At 38.1% G+C, this 18,743-nt stretch overlaps 2 protein-coding genes across 3 annotated transcripts; both read right to left on the reverse strand.

The window, feature by feature from the left end:
* Window positions 1-212: 212 nt before the first annotated feature.
* LOC146383105 (high choriolytic enzyme 1-like) lies at window positions 213-3,616 on the reverse strand. 2 transcript variants are annotated; one of them, XM_084934274.1, is made up of 9 exons: window positions 3,569-3,616; window positions 3,377-3,458; window positions 2,744-2,789; window positions 2,403-2,555; window positions 2,139-2,256; window positions 1,351-1,529; window positions 890-971; window positions 433-569; window positions 213-333 (listed from the first exon to the last, which is right to left on the reverse strand). In XM_084934274.1, exons 2-8 carry the CDS (start codon window positions 3,443-3,445, stop codon window positions 443-445), a joined length of 774 nt encoding a protein of 257 aa, XP_084790400.1. In that variant the 5' UTR covers window positions 3,446-3,458; window positions 3,569-3,616; the 3' UTR covers window positions 213-333; window positions 433-442. The 2 variants fall into 2 exon arrangements, with proteins under 2 accessions (XP_084790400.1, XP_084790399.1); XM_084934273.1 differs by having other exon boundaries at window positions 213-337.
* Window positions 3,617-6,386: 2,770 nt separating this feature from the next.
* Window positions 6,387-11,270, reverse strand: LOC146383106 (high choriolytic enzyme 1-like). Its single transcript, XM_084934272.1, has 8 exons — window positions 11,179-11,270; window positions 10,266-10,311; window positions 9,597-9,749; window positions 8,926-9,043; window positions 8,174-8,352; window positions 7,699-7,780; window positions 7,215-7,344; window positions 6,387-6,627 (listed from the first exon to the last, which is right to left on the reverse strand). The coding sequence occupies exons 1-7, from the start codon at window positions 11,251-11,253 to the stop codon at window positions 7,218-7,220; spliced, it is 780 nt and encodes a 259-aa protein (XP_084790398.1). The 5' UTR covers window positions 11,254-11,270; the 3' UTR covers window positions 6,387-6,627; window positions 7,215-7,217.
* Window positions 11,271-18,743: the final 7,473 nt, after the last annotated feature.

An 18,743-nucleotide genomic window follows, 5' to 3' on the forward strand; every position in this document is an offset into this window, starting at 1 on the left:
ATGAAGTGACAGCTGAAAAGGGGAGAAGTGAGGCCATATCCACACAGACTGATCAGACCAGTAAAAACCAATGAAACAAGTGAAACAAATATGAACGGGCTAGACGGTCACAAAGGAAGGAAAGTAACTAGAGTCACAAAGAAAGCAATGACAAAATAAAATGTCATGATTTAAACAATCACTCTTAAAGATAAAACACACACACACAGAGGTGCTTTATTGGAGGTTTATTGAATTATTTTAAAATGTTTATTTTGTTGATCAAGTGACTGTTCAATGATGATGATGATATTTTTCAAAGAAGAGTTGGATTGTTTGCATCATGCTGCTCATCTGTCTGATAGAAAAACATTAAGATTTATTATGAGAAATTCACTCCATTTTCAACAATGCAGTGTGAGGAATAGTATACGATGAACTTAGGATAATAACCTGAGATTGTTCAGCATCCATACAGCCTGTTGAGCCTGAGGATGTCCATCTGACTCATCTCAGTGGCATATCCAAACTCCACATTGGAATTAGGGATAGCCACCAAAGTGGGCTGGTTGTTCTTGGAGAAGGCGTACCTGAAAACACAGGGTGTGTTTTTTTTCCAAGGGAAGTTACTGAAAGCTATTACGCCTACTGTACAATAAGTATTTGCCAAATTGACTATGAAATTTTACCAAGCCAGAATAAACCATAAAATATCAAATAGAGAGTACAAAAATATTTAAGAAAAACACAATCCCGAAAAAAAAAGCAAGAGAGAACAATATGAAAAATTCTGATTCACATTCACTCAGTTGTCATTGCACTTTAACACTTGTTCGAACATCTTTCATAATTTCCAACATGATGACGGCAGCCACAGCTGTAACATGGAGCTGCTGGTATTGATACCTACTTGTGGTAATGCATAACAGAGCCATAGTCATAGGGGGTTCCCTGGTTCAAAGTGTTGATTTTGTCAAAGTTGTGCTCCATTCCTAGAGACAGAAATACCATGAGCTCCATTATTCATTCTTTATCTTGTTTCTGTGGCCTCAGTCCACTCTACATTTCTATGAGTGTTCAGATAGTTCGGCATTTTATGATGTATTGCATTTTGCTTTCTTATAACGCACTATGAAGGTTTGTGTGCTCGTCGATTCCAATACTGGTTTTTGCTCACGTGAAATAAGTGGGTTATAGTGGGTTAATGATGATCGACAGACATGTTGGTATTATGAATTTGCTTCTTGTCTGTCGCCAATCAGCATTTTTCAAAATGCCCAAGTAATCCTAAATTTTGTGCCAGTAAGTATTTTCTTTCTGTATTCTATTTATATTACTGTCATGGATAGTGAAAAGTGAAAACAGACAAACCCGGAGTGATGTTCTCCCACAAAACGCGGATGTGTTGGTCGCGGTCAGAACGTGTCTGCTCGTGATTGAAACCCAGAGCGTGGAGCACCTCGTGCTGGACAGTGTTGTGGTAAACACAGCCTGATCGCTGCAGGGACAGTTCCTGCGCATAGTAACGACGGCCGATGTAGGAGTAGCACCTACAAAGGTACAAAATAAATCTTGTTACAAAAGCTGCAAAAATGTCTTCTTTTTTTTCAAATCTGTAACTGCACAAACTTTTTTGAAATATGTTTCATGTTAACACAACAGGGAATAGTTAACCAATTCTGCAAGTATTAAACATGTTGCTAAAACCTGTTCTATGTGAGATTTCTTTGCTTTGTTTTTTCACCATCTAGTGCAACTACCATTTCTGGAGTTCTACCAACTCCAGAAATGTGGTGCTTCATTAATTCATACACAGAAAAGTGTGGTTGCACAGCCATTTTTAAACAATAGGAAACATTTTGTATGGATGGAAACGGAATTTTGGGGGACTGCAGTAAACTTTGCCATTATGAATATTTTCTTCTTTTACTCGTTCTGATTGGTTGAGAAAGTGAAAAACTTTGGCCTGGATTAATCGAACAAAAGTCTCCGCTGCATGATTTAGTAGTTACATTTAGTGTTTATACACCTACTGTCTGAAATCCTTAACTAATCCTTAAACGGACAAAAAATAGTGACGTTAGTGAACATATTAAAATTAAATACAGGTTTTCTTAGACAGATTGGGCAAAGAAAGAACGTGTTTTGCTCATGTTTACCCATTAAGACTCTGGATAGTCAAGTAGTCTCTCTCGTTTGTGCGTCTGATTAAGCGGATACAAGAAAAAGACTCGAAGGACAGCAGAGCACGCTCGATGACTGCCACCTCACGAGAGGCTGGAAAAATGGAAAACACATTTTTATTCACCACTAGACCAACAGGATCCTGTGATATTTTGCAGGAAAAATGTCTGCAGTGCAACACACCATGTTCCTGGTGATAAGTGCAAAGAATAGCATTCATAGATGAGTTTACTCCTTACTGTACACGCTGGAAAGGGTGTAGGGCACGTAGACACGTCCATCAGCGGACTTGGGCCACATGCAGCCAGAAGCGGTGCAGGGGTCAGCGTTTCTCTCCGCCTCAGAGCCATATGCAATATCACCCACTATGTAGGGTTCATCAGGAGAACGGACTGCAGCAAACACATTGATCAGTTCAATTGTCTGATTCACTCTTACATCACTCTCCCTTTTTACTGAGATCTAAAATATTTGTGATATTCCAAAGGATCCGAGTACCACAAAAGACACTGAGATTTTGAGAAAAGGCGAGGGAGGAGAAAAGAGGGTTAAACCTTTTTATGGCTTTAAAAATTCTCACCAATATCTCTGTTGGCTCTCTCAATTCGCTCTGAAGCTGACAGAACCTTAGCATCCTGCACAAAAAGGAATGAAGAAGTGCTGTTGGCATACTGATGATCTACCAGCAAGGATCTTAGAAGTAAATAATTATTTGATAAACGTTTTTATACTTTATTTTTAAAAAGAATGTTTTACAATTAAAGGATGGATTCACTGTCAGTAAATTTGTCTTAAAGCTATAGTCAGATGCAAGTAATTATTCCTCCTTTTCATACTGGCCAACGATGGGCTCTTAATGAGCTCTTAATGGAAGTGACTGAAAACCACAGTTGTCAGTTGTGATACATTGTATTACATGTGACTCTAATATATTGCATCACCAGTCTTAAAAATATAGCAAACATGTTCCAAAATTAGCTTTTTGTGCAAAACAAAGTCAGGAAAGCACTTCAGAGGAGAAGCACATCAAGTGGGAATCTGCAATATTGTCTGAAAGTAGAAAACTAAAGAACAATGGTAAACTTACAGATTCCAGAATTTTCCAGGAGTTATTGACAGACAAAAGGGAGAGAGAAAGAGAGAAAAATGACATTTGTTCCACATTTATTCCACCAAATCAGTCAAGATGTGCTAGAAAAGGAGAATTCCTTACCTCACTTTCAGCCCAGACAGAGATTGCCAAAAGGGCCACAAGGCCTAGAACACACCTAACCCCAACCATGTCAACAAAATATCTGCAATAATGATACAAAACATATTTACCCAGTTATTCCAGTTCTTCAAAATTCAGTTTAGACGAGGATTCTTAAAGCAGAACAAAGGAGAATTTATTGGTGATACTTACAGCAATCCCTGAAGTGACAGAAACGCATCATAATGCAATGTGGTTGAACATCACTTTATAAAGCCAACTGCACCGGAACAAAAAAGTCCTTTTATGGACATTTTGGAGGAGAAGAGGGGAGTGAAAAGCCCAAGATAAATACATGTCACCTTGATGCCATGTTGCATATCCCCACGATCCCTTGATAAGAGCAGTTCATCGTAAACTTGTACAAAGGTTGTTTCTGAACCAGTCTTGTGTTGCCTTTCTTCTTTTCAGTCAGTTAACACAGCTGAAATAAAATCATTGTAGATATGCGGGATTTATTGGGAATAGCCACAAAATTTTGAACATGAGCAGAAATCTTGCACATCGGAACTATGAAAGTCCAGGGATGCACACTTAGGTAGCCAACGTCCCCAAACACAAGTTGCAAAATTATTCTGATATCAGACAAATTCATCATCATCATCATCACTTTACATTCTGACTCTCACATCTGTATCCATGCAAACTCAAAAGAGGAAAGAAGAGTAATGTCATGATTTGCTGGCGAGAGAACCCAAATGCACGAGGCAAACCACAGCAGCTTTATTGGGGTGATAGAAAACCTAAAGCAGCATGATACAGAATCTCTGAGAATTTCTTTGCATTGTACTCCAGACATTTTCTCAAAGAGAGTGTGAACAAATTGTTTCTGAAAATCTTCAGGAGGATGCCCAAATCTGCGACTTTACATGCCCCTCACAGTGCTCAAATAAAATAAAATAAACAAAATACCTGGAAATGCAACAGATCATTTCACCAAAACTTGCATAGTCTGTATTATAAAATCAAGGTTACTGCAAGACTGCAATAACAACATAAGTAATAGATTGTGATGCACCATTTTCATTTAAACTGGATGGTTTTTAGAGAAAAACACCTTTTTTTCTTTTTTTTTTTTTTTATAAATTTCTTCTGGAACCTGCGAGTACAGACAACAACTTAAAAAATAATTCAGAATTTTTAAAATGTACAAGACATTTATATGACCCGAGATGTCAGTTTCATCTTTAATTTATTTTTCCTGGAGTGGAAAAGGTGTCTAAAATTTAACAAATGAAGCAGATTTGTAATGAAAAAAAATAGTAATTGTTATAAAAACATTTCACCCATTTTTTAAAAGCATTTTTCTTTATACATTTTTGGAGCGGTATTTGTGTATAGACTGGAACACATTTGTGAGTAGTCAAAATTTTTGAAGTCTTTAATATACATTTTTCAACCTCTTGAGACAAACTTCTCTCCGTAGTGAACCATCTGGAATGGCGTTTCCAGATGTTACAGACATTTCCACAAATTACATGTTTTAAGTGGCAGCTAATTTTAACATGTGTCTAACAGCTCAACAAATATCTGCAAGCAAACAGTTTTTGTTCAGTGTGTCACAAAATGTGTGTGCTACCTAGAGTTTCAGCTGCTTGATTTCCCATGGAGGGTACAAAAACACTCATGGGTGACAGAACTGATCAGTGATATTTAAAGTGGAAATGTAAAAATGAAATATATAGTTAGGTCCATGTATATATTTGAATACTGACACAAGTTTTTTTTTTTTAACCCATTTACTTAAACATATTCCAGTTATAGTTACATAGTGGATATGGGCATAATGTGTAGACTATCAGCTTTCATTTGAGGGTGGCACATTCAAATTGGATGAATGTGCCACCCTCTTTTTAAAGAAACCTAAAGTAATTGGACTATTAACTCAAAGGCTATTTCATGGGCAGGTGTTGGTAATTCCTTCATTGTGTGATTATCAGTTAAGTAGATAAAAGGCTTGGAGTTGGCCTGCGGTGTGGTGTGAAGACAACATGCAGTCAATTGATCTCTAAATGCAGGTGAAACAAGCCATCCTTAAGCTGTGAAAACAGAAAAAAAAAACATCAGAGAAATTGCTACAATATCAGGAGAGGCAAAATGTACAGTTTGGTACATCACGAGAAAGAAAGAAAGCATTGGAGAACCCAGCAACACACAAACGAAACCCTGGACCTACACAGAAGATGGCAGTGGTGGATGATTGCAAAAGAAGAGTATTGTGTAAGTGGAGATTGGACTAGATTGGACTTTGGTGAAAAGCAAAGAATGGAAAAACATTCTTTGTAGAGATGAAAGCAAGATCAACCTCTACCAGAATGACAGCAAGAGTATGGAGAAGGTGCGGAACAGCTCATGATCCAAAGCAAACCACATCATCTGTAAAACACGGCACTGTGATGGCTTGAGCTTCCACAGCTGCCAGTGGCACTGGGATGCTTGTTATTATTGATGATGTGACACAAGACAGAAGCAGCTGAAAGAATTCTGAGGTATTCAGAGACCTATTATCTGCTCAAACTGAGCTGAATGAAGTTAAATAATTGTGCCGTGTTTCATAAAAGAGATGGACAATGACCCAAAACATACAGCCAAAACAACCCAGGAGTTTATTAAAGCAAAGACAGTGTCACTGTTGCCTCACAGCAAGAAGGTTCTGGGTTCATATCTCACCTGTGGCTGTTCTGTGTGGAGTTTGCATGTTTGCCGTGCAAGTAGCCCTTAAATCAATTCAATAGTCAGATTTGGGGTTTAAAAAGTCAAACTTGCTTCTACAAGATTAATTTTTCCTTTTTTTTTAAAAGTTTCTTCAGATGATTGCATATTTTGTGCTTGTTGGGTCAAAAAAAGTTAACTGCTTCTGGGAGAGGAAGATGATTTATGTAAATTTGCTCAAAAGCTCTCTTCCATTTCACCCAGCTCATGTTTTAAAATTCACTGCAGGACTCTCTTTACACTGTAAGTTGTCATTTAATGTCATTTATACAACTTCTGCCATTTAACAACTTTATTTTTTATCAGCAGATTTCAGAAAGAAATTCTTAGTTCATGAACCTCTGGCATAGTACATAAAAAGTAAAGATTCTGTGAACGGGTCAATGAAGATTTATTTTTAATTCAATGTGTTAAATTGTACGAAAGAGTGACAAAACAGTCTTGGAAACAACTTCTCTGATGTCTGAACGGCACCACATTTCCAGGACTGCTATTAGCACCTATGAAGACAAAAGAAAGAAAGTGTGAAACTAAGGTTTAATATGTGTTGCTCAACACACAAGTTATATTTAGCAGCATTAGCCTGTACGCCCATTTAAAAAACACCTTTTTATGACACCTTTGCGATGCTTTATAATGTGAATGTGTGTGAATAAATTGCAAGTTATTTAAATGTCACCATTTTGCAACAGTGATATCATCATCAGAACCAGTTGAATAAAAAGCTTACGATGGTTTCCTTCCTTCATGTTCAAAGCACACTGCCTTCTGGTGCTAGTCAGGTAGCATAGTTAAAGAGTTAAAAAGTCGGTAGTTGAAATATAAATGGCTGTTGCAACTTTTTCCCCCCATTATTTTTATCCATCACCTAAATGCAGTTTATATTACTGTAACCATAGTGATGAAGCTCCTCTACCTCAAAGTACAGATTTATACAGAAACCCTGATCTTTCATCAAGATTTGTGCATAAATGTAACCAAATCATTGCCTTAGCATTGTATTACAATAAAAATCTCAGTTATTCATTTATTTAAATTTAATTATTATATGTTGTTGCACATTCAAAACTTATGTTGCATTGCTTACTGTTTAACACTTGTACAGCCTGTTCAGTCTGGTGATGTCATTCTGGCTCATCTGAGTGCCCGTGCCAAATTCAACATTGGGATTGGGAATGGGCTCCATGGTGGGCTTGTTGTTGCCAGAGAAGGCATACCTGGAATAATGCACAGCGGGTTTGTTTGTATTCAAGAAAAAATGAGAAACTATTGCTTTATAATTGAAATGGTGTCTTTGGCTCTCATTGGAAAAACAAAAAGAAAAGAGCAAGTAAAAGTTTGTCAGTTGGCTCTCATTAAGAGGATGATGTCTTCATATTTTCTATATTCAGAATCACTACGTGCTGGTAAGAGGTGCTTACATTTTTTTCAGCGTGCAGAAAAACCCTTGATTAATTTTGCATAAACAACAAAAAAGAAAGTTATCAAAAAACAATAATAATAATAATAAAAAACCCCTGAACTAAATCTTAAAACTGAATGAACAGATGTCTGATGAAAGTGATCCAGACCTGTGGTACTGCATGACTGAGTTGTAGTCATAGGGGGTGTTCTGGTTCAATGTGTTGATCTTGTCAAAGGCATACGCCCAACCTGAGAGAGAGAAAGTGTCATATGCATCAGAAAAGGCTGATGAGAGTTAATGTTTGCATTTAGAGCCTCAAACTCTGTTCGCTCTATAGTTAAAAGGTTAGTTTTATAATTTTACACATTTGAGTTTATAATATATTTAATGACTTCATTGTCACTTACCTCACTTTATAATTTAAAGTATGACATTTAAGTTATTTCTTATAGAATTTTGTAAAATCACTTCGATCCCTAGTTCAGTGCAACCTGTCCTGCTGTGTTGCTGTTCATTATGGAAGATAATTTTAAAGATAAACTGTAACCTGAAACACACCAACAGCCCAAAGAAACCAGAGAGTGCCACCACAAACAGAAATCAGGGTTACAGGTGTATGACTGAATGGATCAGATTCTGACCGGATGCGATGTTCTCCCACAGGATTCGGATGTGCTGGTCCCTGTCAGAGCGACACTGCTCATGGTTGAAACCGAGGGCGTGGAGCAGCTCGTGCTGGACGGTGTTATGGTAGAGACAACCCTGACGGTCCAGAGACACTGCCTGGCCATAACCACGGCGACCGACATAGGAGTAACACCTGCATTCACACAATAAGAAAAAAAAAAGAAAAAAAAAGAAAAATGTATTATTATCATCCCTTACAAAGCAAGACTCCACAAAAAGAACTAATTTAACAAAACTAAATTATCTAAACGAAACTATAATAAGGTTCTACAAACAAAATGTTTTATTTTAACTAATAAAAGACTATCACAGTCATTTAAAATGTTAAAATATAATGGCTATGTCTGTCAAGTAAATTATTATTTATTAATTAATTTAATTATGACTCTAATTATGATTAAAAGTCATACCAAAGAAGATTTTAAATTCTTGCTGAAATTGGAAACTGAAATGAACTCTGATATTGGGATAACTGTGTAGAATAAAACAAATGACTAGCTAAGCTTAAAGAAAATGGGGAAAAGCAGGAAGCACAGACGGTGGGCCATCACAGTATGATTTTAAAAATGCATAAATAAAGCATAAACAGTTTAAAAACCTCCAAAGACTGCACAGTTTACACACACACACACACACACACACACACACACACACACACACACACACACACAGAGGGAGAGAGAACAACAAGAACACAGATTATCACCCATTGATGGACTGGATGTTCAGGTAGTCTCTGTGGTTGGTTCTTGGGATGAAGCGAATGCAGGAGACGTCTTGGAATGACAGCAAACCTCGCTCAATGATGGAGCGCTCACGAGAAGCTGAGAAGCAGAGGGAAGAATACATTTCCACCTACTGTCATCTGCTTAGTATCTGTAATTACAGAAATACTTTGAAATCTACACTAATTAACATGGAAAATGCAATAAGGATTCATCAAAATCAAATGTTTTTTAGCATTTTTTTCGTTTAAACTTTGAGCTCCATTTTCAGTTTGTAGTTAAAGTCTTTAGTTTTTATGTAGAATTTAAAGTAGTTGTTGCTGGGGGTTTTTAAGTGTTAAGCCAAAACTTGTGGCAAAGGATTAAATAAAGATGTACAAATCGCAGGTTTATTCCTTTTTCAGCCTCCAACGGAGTATAACTACAACACAAAGTTTAACTTGTGAAACAAGTCTGACACAGAAAAATCACAGTTGATTTATTAAGCTATTCACTTCATTTCATTCAGATTTGTTTTCTGAGCTTTTGCTGTTTTGTGATATTTTTTTGTTTTATGAGCTTGTTTCACTTTGATTTTACAGTCCATTAGTTCATTTGATCAGCTGCTTTATTTCAATTTTAAAACTGCCTTAATAATTCTTGAGTTACTTACAGTAATGAGAGGCGATGACGTAGGGGACATAGACGTTTCCATCGCTGGATTTTCCCCACATGCAGCCCGAGGAGGTGCAAGGATCAGCATTCCTTTGATTCTCATTTTCATAAGCAATGTCATCAATGATAAATGGCTCCTCTGCTGTGTGCACTGTGAAATGAGAGCACTGAGTGATTTGATGATATATCAGTGTATGGTAAAGTATATCAAAGTACTGTTGTGCAAATGAGCAAAATACCTTCTTGCTCTGAGGCGACAGTACTAACCACTGCACCGCCATATGGAAAATAATCAATGTATCTAATGATAATTTTGCTTCATTTTAATCTCAGTGAATGGACTACAACAGGATCTTATTTCTTTTACAAAATGTATGCTCCAAATTTACGTAACATTGAAGGTCAGCAGTTTTGTCATCTTAAGCTCAGTGGTCTCATAAAATTATTATTGATATATCATTAATCTCAAAAAATCTGGAGGAACCTTGAGTCTGGATTTTAACAACAAATCTGTAATATTGTCCTGAGATATTTCACAATAGAAATACAGGATTCACACAAGCAATGTTCAATCTCAGAACGAAGAGTGGAGCAAAATAAATCTTGAGTCTGAACTAAATAAAATAACAGGCCGGAAGTTGGTGTAAATGAAGTATAAATATCTTACCTACATCCTTGTTGGCCCTCCACAGGAGCTCAGCGACAGACAGATCCTAGCTCAATCAGATGGCATCATTCATTAGTGAGGATTTACATGGAAAATCTTCAGTTTTCAATTGAAATTTGTTTCCAGAAAGATGAAATAAAGTCTTTACATGTTTTACAAACTCATGTGTGAATGTGGTTATCTGAGGAATGATTCTTGGCAGATGTCAGTTCAGCAAATTCATGGCATTCATTGCTTGTCAGTATTTTTCTTGGATCATTCACTCAGTCACGGCTACCCAACATGAGGTTTTCCTGCTTTGGTGAGTGACTTTCGAGTATTTTGTTAGTCTGTTATTTAGTATCAATTAGCAGGTATTTGTGTCTGTATAGTCTATGACTGCAGCTTGAAAACCAGCAATCTAGAAGGCCTGACAATCCACCATCTCTTCTGGCTCTGAGACTTAAGGTCTTAAGAGCTTGGAAACAAAAGTGACTGGACTTTTTTAAGTTTCTTGAAGATGTTTCATCTCTCATCTGAGAAGCTTCTTCAGTTCTACAACCAAACGATGGAGAGTCCCAGATAATTAAACCCTAGTTGGGGTTATTCTCATTGACCCACTATTAATCACGTGACTCATCACATGAGTCAAAGCGCAAAAAAATGCATGGGTCGTTATCACCAGAGGTTTCAAGTGATATCACACTCGCCTCTTAAGGCACCATTGGATCAATTCTTTTCTTCTCTTGTATGCACAGTGTAATGTTGCATAATTTAACCTAACACAATCATGTCTTGGAAAAATTTGAATCTGGAATTTAAACAAAGCTATCAGATAAATGTAGTGAATTAAGAGAGCAATATTCTCTTAATCAAATGGAGTAAATGTAGCATTAAGTGGGATTTGTAAGTTCGATATTTAGGATATCCTCACCTTCTCATCAGCCCAGCAGAGGACAGAGGCTCCGAGGAGGATCAATAAACTGAGTGTGCATTTCATGAAAGCCATGTCACACAGTGTTAACACCTGGATCCTGCTGCAGCTCCTGTTTATACCCTCCAGTATAACTGCTGACTTGTGGAAAAACCAAAAAAAAGCAAAAAAACTCATTGACGTTGCTTTACTTGGAGATAAGGAGGAAGTTGCCTTGAAAACATCCTGTCCTTTCCCACCTTAAACAAACCAATATATATCTATACATATATTTGCTTCCAGCAGCGAAACTATACCCATAATGCTGTGTGAGAATGCTGCCCCAGAACATCTGATCAATGTTTTTGGGGAGTTTGAATATTTTATCAGCTGTAAGTGGTTTGGTTTGTCTGTTTGTTTATGAGAGCAGGCATGATTGTTTATGTATGTCATACATACATAAAGAAATTATGGGCAGATTTGGATGAAAACTTTACTGCAGTTGGAGCTTGGCCTGCCTGACAGATTATGTCTTGGAGACAATTCAAAGCCAAATCGGGCAAATTTGCACCTTTTTCAACAAATTGTTTTAAATACATAAAAGACAAAATGAATACAGGAGAGTGACATCCTCTGTGTTAATTCAGCATGTGGCTTAAATGTAAATGTATCTTAAGTTCTACCTCTGGGTGATTTTCTGATAGATGGACATTACAGCATGAAGTATTTTGCACAGATTACAAATGGACATTTTGTCAAAGTTTTACATTTCATGTGACCTTACATGCTCTTCTTAACCTCTTTCAACAGATGCCATGAGGACAAATTGCCTGCAGTGTCCTGTGGTGTTTCACTCTTTTAATCTTAAAACAGTAAATCTGTCCTCTCTAGGGAAACTGGTTGGGATATTCAACAGCCATAGAAAGATAGGGCCTGGATTACAATTATACATTTTTATATATATATATACACGTGTGTGTGTGTGTGTGTGTGTGTGTGTGTGTGTGTGTGTGAGTTTGCTTGTGTCAAAATTGGGGACTTCTATCAGCTTACACACCAGTCAATTGGGGACACCTCTCCCTTTGGGGACCAAAACCACTGTCCCCAATTAGATTTACCTCTAACAATGTTCAGCATGCTCTAAAACATATTTTAATCCAAAAATCTCCCCTGTCCCCAAAAGTGACATCTTTTGGATTTTTTGTGTATGTGTATGACCTTGCCCCCAAAAATTTTCTCCATCTGTGTATAACTCTATGTTGCCCCCTAGTGGAAGTGTGTGGAATTGCAAAGATTTCCACTGTCCCCAAAAGTGACATTTCTTGGATTTTTGTGTGTGTGTATGACCGCTCCTTTATATAGTGCTTTTCAAGGCACCCAAAGTGCTTTACAATTTCACTATTCATGCACTCTCACATTCACACACTCGTGGAGGCCAGCTATAGTTGTAGCCACAGCTGCCCTGGGGCAGACTGACAGAAGCTAGGCTGCCATATCGCACCATCGGCCCCTCTGGCCAACACCAGTAGGCGGTAAGGCAAAGTGTCTTGCCCAAGGACACAGTGACCAGGACAGAGAGCCCTTACCTTTGTTTGGATGACGACTAATTCACAACGTGAAGGCTTAAAAATAGCCAAATCTTTTACCCAATCCTTGGTGAATTGGATGTGCGCCTCCAGAGATTTATAACTGCGAAATTGGTTCGCCGTGTATGCGCGAACCAACTTATGCGCTGACTCCACAGACAAGGTACGAGAATATATGAGGCAAGTACCATCTCTTTGCATCTGTCTTTATAAGTCCTTTTTTTTTTTTGAGCTGCTTTTAAGTGTGGTTCATAGCAATCTTCCTTCCAACACAGTGTGCTTGTTTTGATTCGTGGCATACTAAAATGGTGGTGCGGTCTCACAATGCATTGCAGCGTGACGTCAACTCCAAAGCCAAGTATAAAACTGGGGCATAAAACCTAACGGTGTGTTCACACCGAACGCGATAGAGGCGGCCAGAGCGTCAGGTTTACATGTAAAGTCAATGGAAAAAGCGCGATGACACACGATTGCAGGTCCCGCGAAAATTCGGAAGCAAATTCATGTCGCGAAAAAATGCGTGAAATGCACGTCAGTGTATCGCATCTTCCGCGTTTGACTCGCGAAAAAAACACGCGCGTCAGTTTTTGTGTTGCTGTGCATACACGTGTATCGCGTCAACCGCTCGAGTTGGAAAAGTCTGAACTCCAGCGTCAAATTGCGCCGCGACAACCAATCAGAAGCCTGGTGATGTGGCTCTGACCTAGGTCAAAGGGTCAGATCCAGCCAAAGCCCTTCATTCAATATGGAGGAAAGGCTAATCAATGCCGTAGTAAACAACCCGGAGCTGTACGACACCAGCTGCTTTCTGTACCGAGACAGGAATATAAAGGACCGAGCTTGGAGGAAGATATGTGAAGAGATCGGGCAACCTGGTAAGTTCATTCATTTCTCTTTTGAAAGTTTTCACTGACCCGGGGAAGCCGCACAAAAGCTAGCAAGCCACTGCTATTTTCCCACTGATGTACAAATACTGTTCTGCTTTTATGCATGTTGTCATATAGGAATATATTTTGTTTATTAATAAACAGCACACAGTGGTCCCGCTGTTCATCCGTCACTGCCTCGCTTTTTTGCTGATTTTTTTATTGCACCGTACAGCATTGCATTCTGCAGCCTGATTGACAAATCTCTTCTGTGCTGTGGCTCCTGCGCTTGCCAAATTTATGTTTGGTTTTGATAACCATCACGTCCAATAGAAAAAACAGCACAAAAAACACCCATAACTATGACCTTCATTCGGAAATAGACACCTGCACCGCGAGGGGAAAAGGCACACGAAAGTGGCAGGCAGATGAAGACAAAACGCGGCATAATAATACGTTTACGTTTTGCAGTCTACAAAGGTTTGCACTGTCAGAATCAACTTGTGAGAACTGTGAATAATGTGTGTGGGGGAAAAAAAGTGTATGAAGTGCGTGGTGTGGGGCTAGTTATAACCCCTGCTGCAATAGATGAGGGACCACTGTATACTCTGATTATTATATTCAACCTGTTAACATTTAATACTGTATTGATAGAACCAACTGATTCTGCAGCAGAGCATCCCCTGTTGCTTCTCCTGGCTCCCCAGTCCCTGAGCTCCTGCACCCAGAGGTATGTATGATAGCATTTTACTCTGTGGGATCACCTTTACTAAATATCTACAAAACAGGATATAATGTTGAAAATGAAAATCTAGTAGCAGCCTTCTCATTTCTTTGTTTTGTGTGCTGTGTTTTACAGGCCCACAGAGGAGGGACGGGTCCCAGAACAGTCCATCGGCGGTGGAGCTGGCCATCCTGGTGTCCCTGAAGAGGCCACGCCAGTCTCCAATGGAGCATTTCCTCCTCAGCCTTGTTCCTGCTCTGGAGAGCAGCTGGGTCCTTTTTATTCCTGTCTCTCTTTAAATACTTATGTTTAATGTTTTTCTGTTTGAAAATGTTTATATTATTTCAAATAAATGTTTGTAATGACTAATGTCTCAGTTCTACTACACAGCAAATGTTGGCACACGACTTGACACATGTAGAATTTATTTCATATTATACTAATGACAAAATATACTAATACAGTGGGATGCAAAAGTTTGGGCAACCTTGTTAATAGCCATTATTTTCCTGTATAAATCGTTGGTTGTTACAACAAAAAAAAAAAAAAAAAGTCAGTTAAATATATCATATAGGAGACAATGATATTTGAGAAGTGAAAAGAAGTTTACTGGATTTACAAAAAGTGTGCAATAATTGTTTAAACAAAAATCAAGCAGGTGCATAAATTTGGGCACCACAAAGTTTAGTTGTCATGAAATCAATATACTTTGCATCCTTATTTTCCTATTATATTGTTTTATGTACTTTAATAATGAAGGCTTGTAGAGCAAGGCCACTTTTAACACAAACTAAGTGCTCAGCCAAACTAAAAAACAGGAAGTTTTAGTGCACAGGCATATTAATAGATAAGACACAGAAAAGAGGAACTATCCATATAAGCAATGTTTGAGACGTCTGAAGTACAGAAATAACACCATATAAGACATGTTGAGCTAAAAATGTTGGAGATCCTGCAACTGGCGTTTGAGCTGTGCAGGGGTCTCTCTTCCGGAAGATGATTGAATAAAAAGATATAAGTGTTTCAACACACTATGAGTCTGTTTTCTCGGTTCTATCACGGGGACAAAAGAATCGGGGTTAATATAGTGTATATCAATGTGTGTCTCCTATATGAGAGAGATATACATATCTCCCTCTCTCATCTATATGAGACAGATATACATATCTCTCTCTCTCTCATATATATGAGACACACATACATATCTCTCTCTCTCATATATAGGAGACACACATATCTCTCTCTCTCATATATAGGAGACACACATAGATATTGAGAGAGATATCCATCTATATTTAAGTACAAAAAAAATTCACATTAACTACTTGCATTTAGAGTTCAGCAAGACTCTCAGATTTGAAACAGAAATTTCTCCACAAAAAGTGACCTTACTGCAAAATGACATAGTTGCTCATCCACTCAAATTGAATATAAAGCATTATATTCAATTTTATCTATATAGCGCCAAATCACAGCAACAGTCACCTCAAGCCACTTTATTTTGTTAGGTAGACCCTACAATAATACATTCAGAGAAAAAAAAAAAAAAAAAAAAGGGGGGGGGGAACACAACACCCCCAAACATGACCCCTGTGAGCAAGCACTTTGACAGTGGGAAGGGAAAACTCCCTTTTAACAGGAAGAAACTTCAAGCAGAACCAGACTCAGGGAGGGGTGGGGCCATCTGCTGTGACGCATTGAGAGAAGGAAGACAGAATAAAGACATGTTGTGGAAGAGAGCCAGAAATTAAAACAAGTATGATTCAATGCAGAGAGACCCATTAGCACATAGTGAGTGAAGAAGGTGACTGAAGAAGAAATAGTCAGTGCATCATTGGAATCCCCCAGCAGCCTACGTCTATTGCAGCATAACTAAGGGAGGATTCAGGGTCACCTGGTCCAGCCCTAACTATATGCTTCAGCAAAAAGGAAAGTTTGAAGCCTAATCTTGAAAGTAGAGATAGTGTCTGTCTCCCAAATCCAAACTGGTTCCACAGAAGAGGGGTCTGAAAACTGAAGGCTCTGCCTCCCATTCTACTTTTAAATACTCTAGGAAAAACAAGCCTGCAGTGTGAGAGCAAATTGCTCTAATGGGGTGATCTAGTATTATAAGGTCCTTAAGATAAGATGGGGCCTGATTATTTAAGACCTTGTATGTGAGGAGCAGGATTTTGAACTCTGGATTTAACAGGAAGCCAATGAAGGGAAGCCAAAACAGGAGAAATATGCTCTCTTTCTAGTCCCTGTCAGTATTCTTGCTGCAGCATTTTGGATTAACTAAAAGCTTTTAAGGGTTTTTTTTAGGACTTCCTGATAATAATGAATTACAGTCATCCAGCCTGGAAGTAATAAATGCATGAACTATTTTTTCAGCATCATTCTGAGACTGTTATGAAATGGCTTTGTGCAGGCAGGAAAAGGACCCAAGGTGCAGACACTCTGAGGCAAAACTTGGACTCAAAACAGCTTTAATGCTAAACTCAAATGTAACATACCTGGATATATCAAAACAAACTTACCCAGGACAACTGACAGAACACACAGCATGGCATAAGGGTAGATCGCAACACAGAGAAACACAGGGCTTAAATACACAGAGGGAGCAATCAGGGAATGGGTAACAGGAGGGAAACACAGCTGGGGCAAATCAGGCCTAACAAGACAAAGGAAGAAAAACCAGATGCATTTACATGAGACAGACTTTCAAAGTAAAACAGGAAACATAACACAGAGATGCAAACTTGACAAGTGAATACAGCTGACAGGGGAGACAGCAACTAGAGAACACAGAGACGTAAACCATAAGACAGAACTCAAAGAAACCAAAGACTAGAAATGATAAATAATATAATAAACTCAAAACCCTGGGTCAACGACCCAGGCATCCTAACAGAGACAGGATATTTTTAACTTTAGAGATGTTGCACAAATGGAAGAAAGCAGTCTTACATATTTGTTTAATATGTGCGTTGAAAGACATATTCTGGTCAAAAATGACTCCAAGGTTCCTCACAGTGTTACTGGAGGCCAAGGTAATGCCATCCAGAGTAAGAATCTGGTTAGATACCATATTTCTAAGATTTTCAGGGCCGAGTACAATAACCTTAGTTTGATCTGAATTAAGAAGCAGAAAGTTTGAGGCCATCCAGGTCTTTATGTCTTTAAGACATTCCTGCAGTTTAACTGATTGGTGTGTGTTATCTGGCTTCATGGATAGATAAAGTTGGGTTTCATCTGCATAGCAGTGAAAATGTATGCTATGCCTTCTGATGATACTGCCTAAGGGAAGCATGTATAATGTAAACAGAATTGGTCCCAGCACTGAACCCTATGGAACTCGATAATTAACCTCAGTGTGTGAAGACGACTCTCCATTTACGTGAACAAATTGGAGTCTATTAGTCTATTGACCTCCTGACCCAGTATGAACCTTCCAGATCCCTCAGGTCATCTGGATCCGGTCTTTTATCAGTTCCCAGAGTCAGAACCAGACACGGAGAAGCTGCATTCAGCTTTTATGCTCCATATATCTGGAACAAACTCCCAGAAAGCCTCAGATCAGCTGAAACACTCAGTTTATTTAAATCCAGGTTGAAGACTCACCTATTCTCAGCTGCATTTGAATAAAGCACCAAATCCACACTTTTAAGCTTAAATTTCAAAACTTACATTTTAACTACTGATTTTATCTAGTGTTCTGATTTTATCTACTGTTTTTTAATCAATTTTAAATCATGCTGTTTTTGTTTTTTAATGTCTCTGTAAAGCACTTTGAATCACCTTGTTGTTGAATTGTGCTATATAAATAAACTTGCCTTGCCTATTGTTGCTGTATAAATAACATTGAATTGAATCAATCAAATCCACAAATCAAATCAATCATATGCAACTGGAAATCTGCAATTTCAACAAAGATCAGTATATCAATAGAAATCATTACCATCCAATATCTCCTAACATATTCTGAAATCTTTTTTCCTTGATCACAAATACTTGAGTCATGATGAATATGTGGCTCTTTATATCTGTATGATAAAAAGAGCCACTATAATGCTAATCTATGTTAAGATTACAAGGATGCACACTTACAAGTCCTCTCTTTCAAATCCTTCTGTGCTGCCATTTTAAGTATAAAGACTGCAGCTGCTTCCTGATAGCACATCTCTTAAGAGTCTTCTTACAGCAGTTGTGCCAGCAAGTGAAATATAAAATAAAAAAATAAGAATTGTTCTTTCTTCAACAACACTGATTTACTCATATGTTCCCATACATATCTGTTTTAATCTGTCATTTAACCACAGGAGAAGCCAATGTAAATTGTAGAGAGTCGTCTCTTCTGCCATGATCTGATAGAGTAGCAGCATTAGAGCCAGGGATTAAAAAAGTTCAACATGCATAAAGAAGGCTGAC

The sequence above is a fragment of the Perissodus microlepis genome, chromosome 7 (genome assembly GCF_051167445.1).
Source record: "Perissodus microlepis isolate ML-2025 ecotype Zambia chromosome 7, ASM5116744v1, whole genome shotgun sequence".
NCBI classification, from domain to species: Eukaryota; Metazoa; Chordata; class Actinopteri; order Cichliformes; family Cichlidae; genus Perissodus; species Perissodus microlepis.

Excerpts from the sequence above, each read along its gene's own strand:
- LOC146383106 (XM_084934272.1), bottom strand. The coding sequence starts at position 11,253 with ATGGCTTTCATGAAATGCACACTCAGTTTATTGATCCTCCTCGGAGCC. Across the intron at positions 8,353-8,925 it reads AACATCCAGTCCATCAATGG|GTGTTACTCCTATGTCGGTC; the intron begins GTGATAATCTGT and ends GTGTGAATGCAG. Across the intron at positions 7,781-8,173 it reads GTGGGAGAACATCGCATCCG|GTTGGGCGTATGCCTTTGAC; the intron begins GTCAGAATCTGA and ends TCTCTCTCTCAG.
- LOC146383105 (XM_084934274.1), bottom strand. The coding sequence starts at position 3,445 with ATGGTTGGGGTTAGGTGTGTTCTAGGCCTTGTGGCCCTTTTGGCAATC. Across the intron at positions 2,790-3,376 it reads CTGTCTGGGCTGAAAGTGAG|GTTCTGTCAGCTTCAGAGCG; the intron begins GTAAGGAATTCT and ends CAGGATGCTAAG. Across the intron at positions 1,530-2,138 it reads ACTATCCAGAGTCTTAATGG|GTGCTACTCCTACATCGGCC; the intron begins GTAAACATGAGC and ends GTACCTTTGTAG.